Source organism: Cyanistes caeruleus, chromosome 6, assembly GCF_971803275.1.
Source record: "Cyanistes caeruleus chromosome 6, bCyaCae1.hap1.1, whole genome shotgun sequence".
Taxonomy (NCBI): Eukaryota; Metazoa; Chordata; class Aves; order Passeriformes; family Paridae; genus Cyanistes; species Cyanistes caeruleus.
In genome coordinates this window covers 35,032,179-35,051,544 of record NC_141706.1, presented here as the reverse complement: position 1 = coordinate 35,051,544, position 19,366 = coordinate 35,032,179, and the positions used below count along the sequence as shown (strand labels likewise).

At 41.9% G+C, this 19,366-nt stretch overlaps 1 protein-coding gene across 18 annotated transcripts in view; it reads left to right on the top strand.

Annotated features, from left to right (window-relative positions):
- Positions 1-19,366, top strand: part of SUSD6 (sushi domain containing 6) — a 93,893-nt gene that overhangs the window by 37,416 nt on the left and 37,111 nt on the right. For 12 of the 18 annotated variants that reach the window (XM_086894498.1, XM_086894502.1, XM_086894500.1 and 9 more), the window contains 2 exons: positions 9,560-9,747; positions 14,185-14,214. In XM_086894498.1, coding sequence (XP_086750624.1) covers positions 9,627-9,747; positions 14,185-14,214 — 151 coding nt within the window. In that variant the 5' untranslated portion in view covers positions 9,560-9,626. Of the gene's footprint in view, positions 1-7,584; positions 7,818-9,559; positions 9,748-14,184; positions 14,215-19,366 lie in introns of all 18 variants that reach the window. The other 6 variants (XM_086894507.1, XM_086894506.1, XM_086894510.1 and 3 more) reach the window with 1 other exon arrangement.

The window sequence follows — 19,366 nt, the reverse complement described above, 5'->3', positions numbered from 1 at the left end:
CATGATTAAGGGGAATGATTTTGATATAGAGCATCTGCATGCATAGTAAATTATTTTTTCCACATTTCAATGTGGATTGAAAATGGAGATGGTTTTAGGAGCAAGAAGCCTGTATAATTTCTTGGCCCAGCATATTGGGCTGCTTGCTTGAGTCAGAGAGTGGTTGCAGACACTTCAGGCCTTGGCAGCAAATCTGAGGTGAAAGTGTTCCCCCAGCTGCTGCTTCCACTGGCCCCAGAGCTGTCCTTGTGCAAGGGCCCAGTTTCTCCCAGTAACTCCCGAAAGTTTTGTTATTGCTGCAGAGGGGATGTTTAGCTGCAGGGTGAGTGTGGGAGCAGCAGCATGGGGGTGTCTAGTCACCCAGCAGCAAGGGGTCATCCTTCAGCCCAGGTAGCCTGTAAGTGCTTGGGTGGTGGAGGGACAACGCCAGCTGGCTCTGCAAAGGGGAGATGCTGATGTACAAGAGGTATACTAGACTGCAGGTCAGTAAAGGGTGAGGAACCTTAACTTTGCTGCTATATAAACAAGGTGCTGAGAGCTGCTAAATGAGCAGTTGCTATCAGGCAGTGCTCCTTGGCTGCCTCCGGATTCCTTGCTTAACATTTTGTTTTGAGTTTGATAACAGCTAGACAGAGGCCTCTCCCTGGGGAGTGGAGGAATGGGGATCCCTCTGACACTTGCAGGGTGGTGCAGAAGACTGGTTGTGCTCCCCCTTCTACTGCAAGTCAGAGTATCCTGTGTCCCACCTCCGGGCTACCCTAGTTCCAGCTAATAGTGATTTATTTTTTAAAATATTTTTTCCTCTACTAGCCATGCTATGTGAAATCTAAATGTCACTGAGTCAGGTGAGGAAGAAGTTGAAGCTTTAAACTGACTTTCTATTGAGATACAACAAACAGGTTTTATTTATGAAAAGTTTCATTCTGCAAACTCTTACTTCTCTGCACTTCCTTCTGGCATGCTTCTCTTTCATCCCAGTTTAATGGTGGAAATCTTTAACACAAAATCTAAATCTTTAACACAATCTTTAGATGATGGTTTTAGGTCTCAGATGGTTTGCTACTCTGCTGGTAAGGGATCTATCCTGAGGATTCTTCTTGGAGCACTTGGCCTTATCATGGTGTATGTCCTCTTGTGACATGTAATAAACCACTATCCTTCTTGAAGCGTCTCTCTGGCTTGATTCTTCTAGCTTGTGCTGTTAAAATCAAAATGTAATTGCAACTGATCCCCTGTAAGAAAATCAAATTAAGCATAGCCTGCTGAGGGAAGCTAGTTAGCAGAAAAAAGGCTGTGAGGGTCTTCTGCGTGAAATGATGTGTCTTCTCTGTGAGTGATTCTGGTAATTGTGAGAGTGAATGAAAAGAAAGCAAGCTGTTTGGGCACCTGTTCCCTACCCCCTCTTCTCTTGGTCCTGTTGACTTTTGAAATTAATTTATGTCAACTTGCCTGAAGTCTGAAATCTTCAGGTTGAGTGGGTGGAGGCTGGTGTGCCTGCTGCTGGGGAGGGTGCTCTGCTGGGGGATGTGCCGGGGACAGTGGCAGCCACCCCAGCAGTGGGGCTGCATGCAGGCAGTGTGTTCATTGTCCTGTGGTCTTAATTGCTAGGGGGTTGAATGGGAATGCAAATTTTTTTCTTTTTTCATTGTATGCTGATTGACAAGAGTGATATGGTTCTGTGGAATAAAACGTGCCCAGTGGCACTGTGATGGATGTCTGCCATAGTGATGGTTTGTGGCAATACATGCGCATCTGTGCTGTTAGTACAGTGCATCCCAAGGAGGAAAAGCAATAAAAAACATGCAGCAACTTTGCAGCTGCTAAAAAACAAAAGTAAAGGGAAATAGTGAGCTAATGGGACCTTTTGAAGGCCTGCCTTATTGAGTTCTGTTGAAGCCATTCTCTTCTGTTGTTAGAATCCCAAATGCAGTCTTAAGACCAAAACCAGAATTTAAACTTTTTTGGTCAATGATCTGTCTTGTTGGAAGATTAAGTTTTCAGGGGCCATAAGGGACAGTCTCATTTTTCAGAGTTTTTATGTGTGTCTGACAAGATCTCTGATAAGATCTGTGTGCTGACAGGCATTCACAATCAAAGATTTGTTACCCTAGAATGTTCTGATATAACAACACATTTCTTGCTGAGAACCTTCTTTCTAAGGTGGGATACAAATAACAAGCACTGTACAATACTGGTTGTCATTCCTTGAAAGTGTGTGATACTTCTATATAGTGGATATTTTTATATCTGGGAAATGTAGTAATTTTAAACTTGAGTTGTGTCTCACAGCTGTGTTTTTAGGAATAAATGTAAGAGTTTCTCCATCTCCTAGTATAGTTCCTTACTTAAATGTCAGACTGCTTCATTGAAGTTTATATTTAGATGGCTTTGAAAGGAAGATGAGTTCCAAATGGATGTCCTCTCAAGTGGCTGTGCAGCCTGGTGGTATTGCAGCTGCATGTGGAGCAGACTGATGCTTTTAGCTGCATCATTTAAAATGAAAGTACAAGAAATAGTAAGGATAGGGAGAAGCATGTTCTAGTAGTGATGGATTATAAAATAAGCCTTTACTGTACACGGGCTGAAACAGATTAACATAGCTGCATAAATGAGAATAGCATCCTGGATATATACAAGTGACTTTACCAATCCAGTGCTTCTTTGTCAATCCTGTTACTGAGAGTAACTTTTCAAGTTTGGATCTGGTTACAAGAAGTTCTGCCTTTGCATGGCTTTTCTTTATTCTCCTTCCTTGAAGCCATTCCAGTTTACTGTGAGTTTTCTTTTTTAGGGCTTATTATTTTTGGAAGGCATTCTGGAACATTTTGTGCATATGGTCCTCTGTAAATGTGCTGTTGTACTGATTAAAGCTGAAAGTATGAAACCTAGCTTTTCTGATGCAGTGCAGCAGGGGGAAAATGCTGAAACAATAGTTTCTAAAGGGAATACTTTTCCAAGTAAAGCCATTTTCAAAAAACCCACAAACAACAAAAAAACACCCAAAAACAAAACCGAGAAAGACTCTGAGAGATGTGTTTTCCACAATCCCCCAGTCTCTAGTTCTTCTCATAGATTGCATAGATTACAGTATGTTTAAAAAAAAAAATTCTTCAAAGCAGATCCAGCACTTTTTTTAAAAAATAACTGTTTTCATTCACTGTTGACATGATCCCACTGCTATAAGCATTTTCGTAATGTGCAAAAATCTGCAGTGCATTGGAGTTGTGTGCATTAACTTAACTCTTCCCACTGCTCCTCTGCAGCTCTGTTTTTCTTCTTACTGGCTCCTGGAAGTTCACAGCCTGCTCATAACTAACTCCTTCCTTATTTGGAAGGACAATTGGATTTTGTTCTCTTATCTTCCTCTTCCCAAATAAAACAGAAAAAGTTTCCAGTGAAATTCTGTGACTTTAAAGAAAACGTCTTAAAACCTAGGGAGCTAATAGTATTTAGGGCTTTCTCTTGGGCTTACCAAAGCAAGGAAAATTGGATTTTATTTTTTTTTAAGTAATACAATTCAAATCTTTTGTGAATGTGTCAGACCTGGCATGACAACCACGGTACGTGGAAATGGGGAAGGATCATCACAATACCGAGACTGTTTCTAATGGCTTGTCTCTGATTCTGTTTCTAAAAGTATGAGTGCTGCTTGCAAGAATAGAAAAATATTATTTTTTAGAGAAAATAAAAACCCTGCTTGGCAGTTGTTAATCCACACTGACTTGAGCATTTCCATAGTGCAGTGGACAGTGGAAGGTACTGAATACCACCCCTTTTCCCCTTGGCAGCCTTGCACCTCTTCTTTGCACACCTTGGAAAGTCTGTTCCTTCCTTGTTACTTACTTTTAATACGAATGTTGGAGTTGAGGCTTGTTGGGTCCCCTCAGGAGTATCTTTGAACATGCTGTCCATTTCTCTGGGCTGCAGCAGGGAAGAAGCTCATATACAAAGGCTTGCACCCAGCATGGAAGGGAAATAGCTGGAGGAAGTATTCCCTGCAATCAGCCCATAAAAAATATGCTTGGCTAACCTCAGCCAAGGGATATTGGGTATCTAGAATGAGTAGAGGAGCATCAAGTGAGATAAGGAGGCAAACAAGGGAGGGGAGCAAAAGCATGATCAAGATGCCAAAAGGACTTCAGACTGTGATAGGAATGATAGAGAGGAGGAAGCTGGGGGAGTAAGCTGTGCAAATCGGTGAGTCTTGCAGGTTTATTCACTTGAGGTAGGAATACTGGTGTGACTTTACCAGTTGTAAGGCACTAGTTATCCAGTGGTGAAAAATCCATTTCCTTGGCTTAAAGTTTGGGTGTGCCTTGGTGAGTCTGTGGAGAGTTAGGTACATGCCATTTATCAATGATTAAAATGGATTTTCAGAGCTTGACCCATCCAGCAGGCTTCTTTCTATGCAAACTCTGATAAGGCTCCCTCTTGAAAATGGAAGTTATGCATCACCAATTGCTGCTTTCGTTTGTTGGGATTTTTTTTTTTTTAATTTAACATTTTAAAATTTAAAATAAGTGTTCTAGAAACTTTCGTGAGAGAGAGCAGGTAAAAGTTAAATCAAAACAATTATATGAAAGAAACAGCCAAATTTGAAGGTCACAGGCCAAATCCTTGGCACAGTTGGGGAATGAGGAAGGAAATCCAACTCTTCAGGTTCCACTTCAGCAGTGGGGCTGTTTGCAGTAGGGTGTGTGCTGATTCCAATGTCCAGAATAAGCAGCTTGGTCTTTCCTAGTGATTGTTCTTTGTAACAGGGAATATGTGAAATTTGCCCATCTGCTTTATGCTGTGACTGTGCTGTGCAGAAAACTGCCTTTTTGTAATTCAAATATGAAGGTGTAAAAAGAAGCTACCAAACACATCATCTGGTTTCTGGGCAGGAGGAGTGTTACATGCTGTTTGGCTTTTCATATTTCATCCTCTCCTCTTCCACCTTTTCCCATTATCCTGAATAATTGAGAATTGGCTGTGCTGAAAAGTTAGATGATTAAGATTTTTCTGAACTGCCTGCAGGTAACTTCAAAGGCTTTGTTTTTTTCCTTTGTTCCTATCTTAAACTGAACAGTGTAATTGAATTGTGATGGTATCCCTAAATTGTTAAAAATACAATTCTGTTTTTAAAAGCTTTCAACTAAACTGATTCAACCACAAAAAGTGGAATGAAGGATTTTTCTGTATTTTTTTTAATTTGGCAGCCAAGAGGATGACTTTTTTGCTTTAAAGCTTAACTGCTCCTTGAAAGCACACAAAATAAGGATACAACAAAACCAGGAACTAAGGGTGAAGGTTAAATCCTCCAAACCACACTGCTTACGTTAGATTCCACTTGCGGCATGACCATGAGGCAAGAACAATGCCTGTGCTTAGCTTTTCAAAAGCTATGCTGTGCACACCCATCACTCATGCCACTGCTAAGGTCTTTGCTGTGTGCATTCAAGAGTTAGCAAGCAATGTCTGAATATTATTCTGTGAGGGGGAAATAATGTGGATAAAAAAGAGATTTCTTATGTGCATGAGGATAGCTAATTTTCTTTTGCTAAGTTTCAAGTATGGTATTCAAAAGCAAGCCAGTAGCATTCCAAACATTCTGAACACTTCCCTAAATAAACTTTGAGGAATTCAGGTTGAAGACCTGCTTTCCAACAACAGTGACACAGGACCTGACTGTGCCAGGCATTTTGAACAACTAGAGAGCTTCAGACTGTCCAGTCTCTCGTTGTCTAGAGCATGTCCTGAGCATATGGCCTTCCAAAGAATGCTTTTCCATGTGGACCTAGGAGTCCTTCTGTGACAAAATAAGAAAAATAAGAAAATTAAGTCATAATCCTATGAAAGTTTACACATGCATATAAAGGATCAAAGGGTATGGGTTGGCAGCTTCTGAAGGTCTGGAAGATAAATGGCAAAGGTCCCCAAAGAGCTTATCTTACAGAGAACTCCTGCCATATATGTGTGTCAGTTTTGGGAAGGGCTGCTGGTGGTGTAAGAGGAAGCAGGAAATCTGGCCTGCATGGCTTCAGTACAAGCTGATGTCTGCTTGAGGACTTTATGTAGAAGCAAACTACTATTCTCTGTGCAAGAGGGACTCTTGCTAAAGCATCACTGAGAAGCTTGCTTGATGTCAAGACTTGAAGAAGGAGCTGGAGATGTCTGCAAGCTGGGAGCAATGGGAACTTTTTCACTTGTTCATAGAATTCCCTAAGAGGGTGTGTAGCTATTGATTTTGTGGATATAGAGGATGGTTTATTGTCTTATCTATATTTAGCAGGTGTTTTTCAAGGTTTACATTATAAAGAAAGCAAAAAACCCTCCACCTTTATTGACTGATAAACTTTTTACATAGAAAAATGTCCTCCACTCATTCCTGTATTTATGGGCACTGCTGGCAGTACTAAATATTACCTTTAAAAACATCTTTGTTTAAACTTAATCCTTACATAACCCTTCAGCCTAGGCTGTGTCATGTGAAATGGGTCTGAAATATCCTTGCTCTTCATACTTGTGCTACTGTCAGCTTCTGCCTTATTGTTCTTAGTATCCATTAAAGAAACCAGCCCATTCCTTAGTGCTTTGTGTACACTTTGATTCTCCCAAACCCTTGAATTGTTAAGCTATGCCACTGGGAGTATGTCTCTGACAAATGCGTGTGATCTACACTGCACTCAGCTAACTTCAGGCAGTGGAGATCTGAGGAGTTCTGCTTCCCCCTGAGCTGTAGGCATAAGGAGTGTGCTAAAACAATAGTCAATTTTCAGAGAATTGAATATCTGTCTAAATAGCCTCCAAATCAGCTCTCCTGTGGGAAAAAGGGAGAGTCTCTTGTCTAGTCAGAACCTCTCTCTTCTAATGTTGCCAGGGAACAGTCAAGGCTGGGAACAAGTTTTGTAAGTTGGCTGAAGCCCAAAGGGAGGATCCTTGCAAGCAGTACCTGTACCCTGTGTCTCCTAACAACCCTGAGGGGGTTATCTATGCTGTCACCCACTGAATGGGCTGGCTACTCTTGTGTCTCCTTCAAATCCACACCAAACTAAATCAGCCTAGCAGGATGTTTCTGTAGGCATAGCAGCATCAATTTACAGCATTCCTGGAGTGGCAGCCCCAGGCCTGTGAAAGACAGGATACCTGCTAACCTGGGATTGAAATGGCTTGTTAGCTAAAAAGAGGTGTTGAAACCATGTCTGATTTTTAAAGAAAGGAGAGAAACAGTGCTGTGCTTTGGAGCAATCTGTTAGTGAATTAAGAATAAGCAATAATTGATGCCCCATGAAGATATTCTTGTTTTAAATATTTCTAACTTGTTTGCTGTTCAGAGACCAGAGCTGGACTGCTGACTTCTAGGGGTAGTCTTTGGGGGAGGAAAATGAGGGAAAGAAAGGTAGGACACATCTCCTGGCTGCTGCTATGTCACCTGACGTGCATTGTTCCAAGGGCAGGGAGGGCCACCTTTAAAAGATACCTTGGCAATACTTTCAGAGGTTCTTACACTAATGAGGCTTCATTACATTGGAGTAGGAAGGACAGAGCTTTCTTGGTCTAATCAGAAGGGCGTTTGTTAAAGATGGTGCATTTCTTTTTCAGAGCTGTAATTCTGTGTAGAGCAGTGACTCTTGGAGGAGAGCAGCTATCTGTTGGCCTGGAGTATAGGCTGGCCTCTTCTGATTGAATAGCAACTTAGATGTCATGCAGGAGGTCTGACAGGGCAGACATACAGATTATCTGGTTTAGCAGTTCTTCCCATGGAAGCTTGGCTTCTTCACATGGAGTATTTTTTTCTTTCCATGGTCTAATTGTTGCTGAAGGTTTTCTAGCAGGTAAGTGAAAGTATCCTTATTCCATTCTGCATGGTGGAAGTTTGCTGAACAAAGCATTGGCTCCTTATCCATGGAATATATGAGAAATCTATAGGCTGTGCTATAGGCAGAGTGGGATAGATTCACTCCTCTCCCTCCCCCTCCAAATGAAGCAAGAAACAAAAGGGGTAGACACACAGTTTATTGTCCCAGAAGCTCTAATACATATGATACTTTAAATATCATCTTCAAGGGTGTATGCAGACAAAGAATTTTTCATTGAGAGACTAAAAAGAATTATCCAAATTTTAAAGATAGCTCTTTTGTGAAGTATGTATAAGCATAATAGTGCCATGGAACTAAGGGAAAACCCTCTTCTCTCTATAATGCCTACCAGGTTTATTGGAAAATCTACATATTGCTTCCCGTAATACATCTACTGATTTGCCCGAGTAATTGGAAATGTGAGTTGAGGGTGTTTTTGTGGTGTGTTTCTCTAGTCAGTGCTGGTGTATTGCTTTAATCTCAGAAGCACTTAAGGATCTGGAAGTTCTGCCTTCCCCAGTAGTAGGAGTGCTAACCCAGATGTCCTCTTTGTCCCCACAAAGTACAAAAAAGTGCGGTACCTGCCTCTGCACTTCTCAGATCTCTTTGAGATTATCCAGCAGATTTGAATTTCCTTGGGAAACTTGGCCAAATAAAAAACCTAATCCCCTTTTGGTATGCATATTCATTTAGCTGAAAAAGCTGCAGCTGAATGGGATTTTCCTCAGAGTTAAAAGTATTCCTGTTGTCAGGTGTAAAAAAACATTAATTTTGGCAAATTTGTTTTCACCTGAGAGCTTCAGATGTGTAATGAACAGCAGGATACAAGTGTTGAAATCATGTTTCCATATGGGGTTTGTTTGGCTGTTTTTGTTTTATTGGTTGATTTGTTTTTCCAGGGTGTTTTTTGGTTGGTTGGTTGTTGATTTGTTTGTTGGTGTGTTTACCAATGGAGGCCTTGCAGGTTAAAACTACAGTAGGTTGGTGAAATATGTGTTCTGCTGGATCTTCATGAAAAGTAAAGGTTTTGCTTTGTGCTTTTTCTGTTTCCCAGCTGTGCTTTGTGTGTTTGTATACAAGACTGTTTTTGCTGTGACAGTGCCTCATGGGCTGTGGGTGAATCCCTCAGGTATGAGCAGTGTCACATCCTGCAGTTTTAATTGCTGTGCTCTGTCCTGTCAGATCATCATACCTGAGGTTTGCAAGTTGTTTTACATTCCTCCTCGTAAGCGTGTGTTTGCCTGCCGGCTGGCTGTCAGGATCGCTGTGCCTCTCCAGGTGGCTGAAGAAGCATTTGATGGATTTATCCTAGCTGTCTCGTACAGTCTGCTGTGTCAGAGACCTTCTGAAAAGTGGTGGGGGTGTAGGAAGACTGGCTCTCTTGAAGAATCTTTTGAAACAAATCCTTCAGATGCTATGTTCTCTGGGGCTGTCTTGAAAGGAAAAGCTAAAATTAATTGTAAGCTAGGCAGTCTTCACATTTGAAACATCAGACAGTGAGGGAAAAGTTATGGTCTCTCTAATACAGCTCCTTTTAGTCTTTCCTGTGTAGATTGCTTTATCTGCTCCTTTTACCTTGAGAACTGTGAACACTTAGATTCCTAAGTGCTAGAACATGTAAAAGGTTTCTCTTTGTTTCTAGCTTTCCCTTTTCCTTCTCCAGGTGTTGTAGGTGTTTGGCTCAACACTTTTTCTTGCTTTGTCTGTTTGTTTTTTAGACCAACGTGCTCCTGATCAACCAGATCTTTCAGAATTTTTTTAAAAAGAATCCTTGGTGGGTAAAAGATGTGCCATGGAATGGTAGCATCAAAGAGCAGCACAGGATCATCTCTTGCCTTGACTGGCCATGGGTTATTTTGTCTGCTAGTTATCTTTGGTTCCTTTATCTTGGAAGCACAGTCCACAGGTAAGTGAAACCTTTTTATATGCTACAGGGAGGGGGAGGTATATAAGTTTGGAAGTGGATGTATATTTTTTGGTGAAAACTGGCAACGGTTGATGTATTTGTACACATCTTTCTGTACTCACAGGAAAAATTCCATCACTACTTGTTGAGCAGAGCATGAAGTGTCTGAACTGAATGAGTCTTGCGTATTAGGAAATAAGTCCTTGTCCTTCATCCTGTAGTTTTGATTCCCATGGGGTTTTTTTCCTCTCCATTCTCATCTCTTCACTTCAGCTGGTGACTCTTGGGGCATCTCAAGAGCATGAACCGTGTTTTTGTTGAGTGAGATTCTCATGTAGACAGTGTTATCCGTGTTCCCTGTAGCAACTGTTCATCTGAAGGGGTAGAAGCAGAGATTATGTCCAGCTCTTTTGCACAGCTGCTGAATCTGTTCAGTGTTTCCTTGTATGCTACCTTCTGACACCTTTACACCTGCCAGCTGCACGCCTCTATTGGATCCTCTTTTCAGCTTAAGTTTTTTTCCTCTCCCCTCATCTCTTGATGTTTCTCAGATGGTTGAGTGTTGTGAATAGTGTAAGTAGCAGTGGAATGGGATGAGATGAAAAATGTCACCAGAGATCTGCCTTTTAGAAATGAGTGGAAGAAGGAAGTGTACTGGATATTCAGAAGGTAGTATATGATGTGGAGGGTGTGCTTGAATACCCAATATACCCTGAAATATGTCTTTTTTTCTCAGACCAGCCATGATCCAGTTTTTGTGTAGAGAGATGTCTGGTCATAGGAGACGCGAGATGGAAGGAGGAACTCTGTTTGTTCTTGCAAGAACTTTGAAGGAGTTAATCCCAAAGGGACAGATTTGACTTTAGCTGCTGTTGTATAGTAAAGCATTAGCTTGTCTGTGTAAAGAAAACCTCAGTTCTTGACATAACTCTGTAAAGTCCTATTTATTTGACATATCATGGCACCTGAGAATGTCATGTGACCCACATTCCTCAGCATCAGTGTGGTAGAGCAGAATAAACATTAGCTGCCAGATGCACTCAAAGTTGAGATGATCCTGTATGGAAAAGTCTGCTGGTGCTGAAAACTTCTGGAGGAGGAGTTAATTTCCTTTTACTATTCCTGGCTCTTTGAGTTGGAAGGGAGAAACTGTTGAAATCAGATATCTCAGGCTTATGTGTCTTCCTGACCTGATTTTGGCCTTGTAGGTAATGAGGGGGCGGGGAAGACACCCTTCAGAGCATGACAAATTGTCATGAATAGTTAGTGACAATAGAAAAGGGACAAGATCTTTTTGATTCTGGGCTATCCATGTTTTTTTTTCCAGCCTTGCTGTTGTTGGTGATGGTGTCACTGCCTCATTTCAGATGCAGGCCTGTCAGATATGCCTTCCAGCCTGGGGCACCGTCTGAAAACCCCATTAGGCACTGCAGCACCTTCAACTGAGACTGCAATCAGTATGCAAATGCCTTGTGCTGCACGGGCTGCTGCACGGGGAAAAGCTGCCACAATACTGGCAATCCTTTTTAATATAATTTTTGAGACATCCAGTCATGTTACAAAAGCACTAGTTAGGCATGCCAGAAGACCCGGGAGTGATTCTGCATTGTGTTTCCCTTTCTGTATTCTTTTTTCTTCAGGATCTGAAACCAGTTGTGGTGAACTGCTCAAGGCAGATCATCAGCTAAACAGGATTATAGTGGCTAGGCAGGAAGCATTTCCTGCAGGGGAAGTGAGAAAACAGAGGGGAGCCAGGATCATAGCAGAGGGCAGGACACGCAGGGGAAGAAGTCGTGGGGAGGGCTCGCTGAGGAGCACTTCCATGCACGGTTTTCCTCAGACTGGGATGTAGCAACCCAAAAGCCAATTGCTGGGAAGGATGGGGGTGCTCAGTGATGTGTCATGGGCCCAGGGAGCTGCACCTGCAGCAGCGTGCCAGCCATGAGTAACATTAACGAGCGAGTCAGCTGAGGAGCAGAGAGCCAGATGGAGAAACAAAGAGTACCAGTGAGGCGCTTGGAAATCATCTTTCCCTCATCTTTGTCCCCCAACCACCTCGCCATCCTCACTTTATTGCTTTGCATAGCAAAGTCATTCAGAGCAAGCAGAGCAAAACGATGTTAGCATGAAGCAAGAGACTGTATTAAATCTTGTGGTGGTAATGCTTATCTTGAATGTGGAGCCAGTGTGACGAGCTCAAAATTGCTACAAGAGCAGAAGAAGGTTCTCATAAAAAGACAAGCATGGAGACAATGCCTGGCTCAGCCCTGAGTGAGAAAGCCGAGCTTGTGATTCGTATGTATAAAGCCATGTGAGGTATATTGTATTGCAATCATTTTGCTGCTTAGAAATTCTATTGCTTAAGTTCCAGAAAGCTTAGAGATATATTCATGATCTGGGCAGGAAGATGTTCTCTTTGCCATGTGGTGAATGCAGAGAGCAGACTCATTTTCAGTCAGCAAGCATCTGCTCTGTCCTCTGGTAATAAGTTGATTTTATTTATGCATGGATTTTTAAGAAAAATCCTCAGCACTTTGTCTCAAGCAATCTATCCAAATATCCTCGAGTGCCACGAGATGAATGTAAGTTGCTTAGTCACTAAGCATACTGCAGAACTTGGGGAAACTGTTCCCTTTTCATAGGAAGATATATCCATGAATATGAAAACAACCACTGCACATATTTTAACACAAAACAAATGCAACATTTGGTAATGGGCAAGCAGTGAAGCTGTGTCAGAAGAGGAGGATTTATGGAAACTTGAGTGCTGCTCAGGAATATTTTTTTAGCTTTATCACAGTTGCAGTGTTTTTCCTTGTCTGGCAAGTTCTCCAAGATTAGTTGCGGGAAATAATGAAGGAATGAGCAGGCAAGGAGACTTGGAAAGCTCCTCAGTAATACTGAGGCTTAGTTCATCTGACTTTCCTGTTTCTTTGAGGGTTCAACTGGAATGTAGCTAAGAGCCAGGATGCTTAGTAGATAGAGGTGGGGAATTTTTGAAACATTGGAGAGGAGCCATGACAACCTTTTAATCTGCATTTTCACTTTTTTCTTTGTTGCTGTGACTTTTGTAATTTTTCCCCCTCTCCCTCTCATCTCTGTCCCTTAAGGCCTTGTATCTATGTCTCATTCACAGTGGTCCTCCTGCCTGGCCAGGCTATTTTTGGAAGAATGACAGTGGATCAGATTAAGTTGTTCATTAAATTTTAACCTGTAGTCTGTAAAATACTCTGAAAGCTTTGTATGATTTATGTTCCAAATGTGTAATCTCTCTTGGATTCATGACTGACTCTGTCAGAAACCTCTCAAAACAGGTTGGGCCTTTCATTATTGATAATAGCATCGCCTGATCCTGGGAAATGCAAGGAAATGTGCTGGTAAAAGTATTAAACATCCCGAATTAAACAAATATCAGTACCCATAAAGGAGACAGTTGAAATAGTAACCTTTAAAAACTAATAGTAATGCAGGCTTGGTGACTCTAAGTCCATTTAGATTTAGACACACTCTGATTTTTGTTGACTGCACGTGCAAAATGCTATAAAGTTAGCTCTTTAATTTTTAGGATTGCCATTAAAGTGATAAATTGAGCTTGAATAAACTGAAACGACTTCATTCCTGTGTGTTGTCTCTGACGCAAACGCAGCCGCTCTGCTGCTTGCTGTTGTAAGGTCTTTTCAGTGCCAAGGTTATTCTGCACAGAAGCTCTTGGATGCCGCTGGTATTTGTTTGCATTGCGCAGAGCAGCTTGTTAGAGCGCGCTCCACGCATTGAGCAGATTCAGACTTGTTCCTATTCTTTGGGAATCTCTGCGAAGCAGAGGTCTCCTTTGTCTCTGATTATGCAGCTGAAAGGAAGGGGTTTACACAGCTAGGGATGAATTCAATGGCCCTGGCAACAAGGACACTACAGCACTGGATGGCCAGACAGAAATGTGGAAAGTGTCATGCATGAACAGATGATCTTGATTCTAACCTGTATGCTTTATGTAAGTGCGGGTTTGGAAAAATTAGCGTCAGCCCAAAGCACTGTGGCCTTCTGCATGGAGAGAAGGGGGGAGCATTTTCGGGAGCAATTCCTCTTTCCAGTCCCTTTGTAAAGCTTAACAGCAAAGTGGTATGGAAGAGCATGGTGAGGAGCTGCAGAACAATGACCAGGCTGCAGATGCAGATAGGCCCAGAATTAGACTATTTATGTAACAATGGTAATATTCACACTGCTACATACACTGACCCAGTCAGTGTTACTTAAGTAAATGCCTTGAAGGGAGTAACAAGGATCTCAAGAAGCCACATAACTTGTTTAATTTAATGAGTTCTATTGGCTGAAGAATGAATTAAAGCTTTGTGACGTTTAGCTAACTGCTGGCTTAAACCATGATAGCATAATAATAATAATAATAATAATAATCCTGTGTTTTCCTTTTGTTTGTCCTAGGTTGGCTGAGCAAATCCAAAGGACCTGCATGTGAGTAAACTTACATTCACTGCTGTACTATGAGAAATTAGTGTGATATTTTACTGGTTAGTTGTAAGTGTCTGTGAGCTAGGATTCCCATTTGGTGTGCTGGATGGGCTTAAAATTCATCTTTATGCCTCATTTTAATTTTTGACCCTTGGATTTGGGGTTGATGACTGTCCTCAGTTTGAGAGAGGGAGATCAGCTTCACCTCTTTCGCTGTGCTTGGAAGGGATCCTTGTGCCTTCTACAGCATTTAACTTCAAATGACTCAAGAAAACAAGAAATCAGAATAAATATTTCATTAAATGCAGAGACATGCTGCTTGTGAGAGTTTTGAGAGGCTGACAGAGTATTGAGAGGACAGGAGAACAGGCTGAGGTAAAAAAATCTTTCATTTCCTTTAATCAAGAAAAGTGAACATCTCAGCATGATTCTTGATGTATTCCATTGGATATCCCTGCTTTTAATTTCATGTGCTCAGAAGTCTAAAGTCTTTCTAATGGCTATGTTATGGATGCATGCAACTTTGGAAGAAGTTGGGAAGCATATTTGTTTTCCTTATCTTTTCTAAATATATAAAATATAATTTTCTGTACATTTTTATTAAACTCTGGAAAATTATTTTTTTAGTCTGAACTCCCCCCCTCCTCTAAAAACAACAAAACAAAACCCACAGGAACAAAATCTGAGGGGAATGGATTAATGAAAAAGAATTTAAAGGTGTGGAAAGGGAGTTTTACCACCTGCCAAATTTTGGTCTTCAGAAAGTACTGGTTAAGAAAAGTCCTGATGGGATCATATGAATCCTCTGTTTTTATTCAATGCCTGAATATGACTTCTGGCAAGAAGAGTGGTATCACACACACATAGTATTAAAGGGCTTTCAATTCTTGGCTGTGGTTGCTAGCAGGAAAATCAACTGTTTTAGGAAAAGCCTCAAGAGTTGTCTGGTTCCAATTCATCGTAGCTTCTTGGGTTAGAATGTGAAAGATGGAAACTGGTAGGAGTTCCATTGTAGAGGGAAGCAGGAGGGGTGCTGAGTGTCATATCCTTTTCAGGAGAAACCAGTTGTGAACTACAGTCCAGGTTCTGATCCATCACCATTCTGGTGTTCCTTGGAGACTGCTGCCCACTAGTCTGAAGATACAGATTTCTCTGTCTCTTCCTATTTTCACTCAGACCTTTCCTTTTTATTTTCTAGAGTCAATCATTTGGGAAGTCAGGAAAAGTCCTGAAAGTGGGATACAAAGTTTGCTTATCACCTTGTCCCAATTCTCTCCTGCTTCTGTCCCTTTTGAATCCTACACTGGTTCCCAGTACAGCTGAGGCACTATGTTTTTAGAATATGTGCAATGTTTTTCATCTGTGCAACCCTTCTACCTTGCTTCTCCAGCCCTTATGTTTAACCAAAATACCACAAGCAGTTACCGCTTCCTGTTCGTGCTGCCAGCCGATAGTGATTCTGCAGATGGCAGAGCAGGAAGTACATTTGCTGTGGGACTGTGGCAAAACTTCATCTTGGGCTGTTACTGCAAGTACTGTGTGGTGCCCTCAGCATGCTGACATGGGGACAAGGAAGAAACGTGGTAGGGCAAGGCAGGAAGCTGTAGATTGTTGAGTCATCAGCTTTTGTGGCTGAATCTGTCCAGGCTCTGCTAAACCTGGGAGTCTGTGACTAGATGGGAACTGCTAAAACACTGCTGGTAAGAAGCTGCCGATAGTCAGGAGTGAAGATGGTACTCAAGGCACTTGAACTGCAAGCTCAGAAATGTTTGTACCTTTGTGAAAGTAATTGGAGCAGGATTATGGCATTGTCACAAGAGGTTGTATCTGCTTATCTGTGTGTGCAGGTCTGCATATAAAAACATATTTTGCTTTTAATGAACTGAAACGTTTGGGGAGCGTTCATCTTCCCCTGCAAACAGGAATTCCCGAGGCTCTGCTTCTGCAAAGTGCTGCATTGGAGTTGGAGGACTGCTTCCAGATGTTGTTAAAGGGATTTGAAGTAACCCCTTGGGCGTGGGGCTGCATAGATGAGTTACAGGATGTGCTAGATGGATTGGGCTGGAGCAGGATTGTTACTAAACTGTTGAAGAATAAAATGAGCTTTTGGCCCAGCCTAGTATAATCTCAAGAGGTTGCTGGAATGCTTCCTCATTGCTTGTGTACTTTGGCATGGCTGGTGCTGGATGGAGATGCCTTCTGTGTTCCTTCTCTATAGGTCCAATGCTGTGAATGCAAAAATAAGTGTGTTTATCCACCTGGCATAGTAAGAAGTATTTCAGTGGGAACAGAAGCCAAAGAAACAGTAGGTTAACAAAAGAGCATCCTGAAATCCTGTGGGCTCAGCAATTTAGGTGTTCATCTTAATTCAGTTGCAAAAATATTTCTTGTTTGAGAGCAAAAAAAAGCACTATTGCTGCTACTTTTGAGATACATCTTTTACTTTATCAGTAAAGGCAAAATATGTCTTACTTGAAAAATGTTGCCATGCTGTAGAGTGAGATAAGTACCTCTGGTGGATGTTGTCTTGAGTTTCAGCCCACAGAGAGGGAAGAAACATGGTAAGCTTTGACACATGCAGTCATAATTAGAAAGTTGAACGCTGCGCTGCATTTCTGGCTAGAAAGAACATTTTCTGTGTCCTGAGAAAAAGACCAACATAATGTATAAAGAATTTTGTGTCAGACATACTTTTAGACGCTCATAAAACTGTCCAGAAAGAGAATAAAACTTTTTTTTTGTGCTCTTACCAATGTTGTAAGGCAAATGAGGATTTGTAGGAGCGTGGTAGAAGAGATTGATTGTGAATGAGGAACAGTAGAGAATGAGATTCCAGGAAGGAGAGGAGGGGGAGCAGGAGTGCAGCAAAACAGGAAGGTGGCTGTTTCCAGAGGTGGAGATATGAAAAAGATCCTGGTGGTTTATGAAGCAAATTAGTGGCTTGGTGGTTTAGTGCAGATCCTAAAAGAGGGTAGTGTTTTATTTATGCAAGTAGATTAGAACAGCTGAGAATAGTATGGCCTTGGGAGTGAGAGCTCTAGTAGAAAAATACATGTGCGTTCATTTTTTAAGGGTTAGGTAAGAGTGTCTTAATGCAGGAAGATGCCTCTGCAACATCAGGGTTTTGAAGCTTTTCGGTGGGCAACAAGACTGACTTGTGAGACACTGACAGAGTTTAAGAATTTAAAGTTACAAAGTGGGTATGCCATCCCAGGACTGAAGCTTCAGTGCAGAAATCTGAGGCAGAAGCAAATCAGGGTGAAGATGCCAATTACTGGAGCACTGGCTGTGCCTGTCTGTAGGTGCTCTAACATCATGTTTGGTGACCTGGGGGGTAAGAAATTGTGAAAGACCATATAGCAGTTTTCTGTGAAAGATGATGTAGGGAGGAATTTCAAGTAGAAGTTGCTGACATATTTAGAGTGCTATCTGACTTTGTCCAAATTCTGCTTTTCTTAGTTTGTGTTCACTTTAATAGTTAAAAGCTGCTTTGCTCTTCCCCCTACCCTGCATTTGTTTGGCTGCTTCACCCCTGTAAAAGAGCCCTTTTTGTAGAGAAGATAAACCTATTAAAACTGCCTAACCCTAGATCCTTGTCAACACTCCTTGCTGATGATGATTCCCCTTCCAGGTGGGGTCTGTATGTCACTGTACATGTGGAATGAAATTATATCAAAGTGGGTGAGCGATTTCTAGTGCTGCCTTTACTCTGGATCTACTAGCATGCTGGAGACTTAACCTCCAGGAAACTTAGCTGATGCTGCAGAGGTCTTTAGGAGTGTGCTTCTGGTGTGTCATACAAAACTCAGTGCTATTGATAGATCTGTGTCATGGAGGAGAGAAATGTGGATTTCTAACAGTTGCCTTGTACCCATTCCTCTTGTAAGTTCTGACCAGCTGAAACTCAGAGCTCTTTGAAACTCAGAGCCCTTGGGGATGCCCCTGCTGTGTGTCTCCAGTAGTTCAAGTTCTGGGCCTGCTGGTGTGCTTTTTGAAAAGGACCCTTACTGCATGAGTGGTGCTCAGCCATGCTTTGTGTTACTGCACATCTTCTCTTTTGCACAGGCAAAGTGTGTAAAGTATCTGTAATGCTCTGTGTTATCCTAAAGCTGGTATTTCCTTCTGTCACTGGCTTTGCTTTCCCTAGCAAAAGTAACACTTGAATGCACCTGGAGAACAACCTTCAGCTTTCATTGTAAACACTTTGTTTGGTGTAAATGACTTAGATGGAAAGATCCTAAGAAAAGGTAAAAGCTTTATCATTTGCCTGTTTGGGTTCAGCTGTCTCTTTTCTCTCAAAAGAGGAAATTACTTATTTTTCATATGTAAGATAAGAAATTTGAATATAATCACAAGCTGCAATGAGTATGCCTTTAAGAGCAAGTCTTTGTGAAACCCATGAAGGTGGCAAGTTTGTTTTTTACGCTTTTTTTGTTTTAGTCCTCCATTTCTTTGCCTTTCCCAGCAAAGTAGTCCTGCTGCAAATGTTACTGCCATTAGCCCAAAGCAGGGTTGACCTTTGAGCCTTCTCACTTGGAATCTCTTTATTTGCATTTACTTCTCAAATATTTAAATGTTACCTTCAAGTTGACAGTTCACGCTTTGATGGTGACTGTTTCCTCTATGGAATTTAATAAGCTGGACTCCATTTTTGGAAGAGTTGAGGAGATGTACAGTGCTGGGAGAGCTGAGCCCTCTCTGTTAGTACAGGATCCTGGTACATGTTTGTCGCTGGTGCAGTAGTGAAACACACAGAGGCAGATCACAAGGCTGGTAGTCAGGCCCTGTTAGCGCCCTGGTGCTGTGTGGGAGAGGAGGTGTGTGCAGCGATGGCCAGATCTCTGTCTGCTGGTGTAAGGCCATGCCTCTGCTGGGCAAACACACTGGAAGGGCAGTGTGGGGGCTGAGCTGAAGGAGGCTAGCTCCTGGGAGAAGTTTTGCCTCCCTGCCTCCTCTTAGCACCTTGGGGAACTGACTGCCTCTTGGCACATGCCTCCAGCTGTGGAGACTCCTCATGGCTGAAGCACCATTTGAGAGAACTGGATTTTTTTGTTTTGTTGGTTTATGGTTTGGGGGATTTTTTGTTTTGTTTTTCCTGTCAGTATTGCCTTGGTCATGTTTGGTCCCACTTTAGCTGGGTCTTTCCAGTCATGAG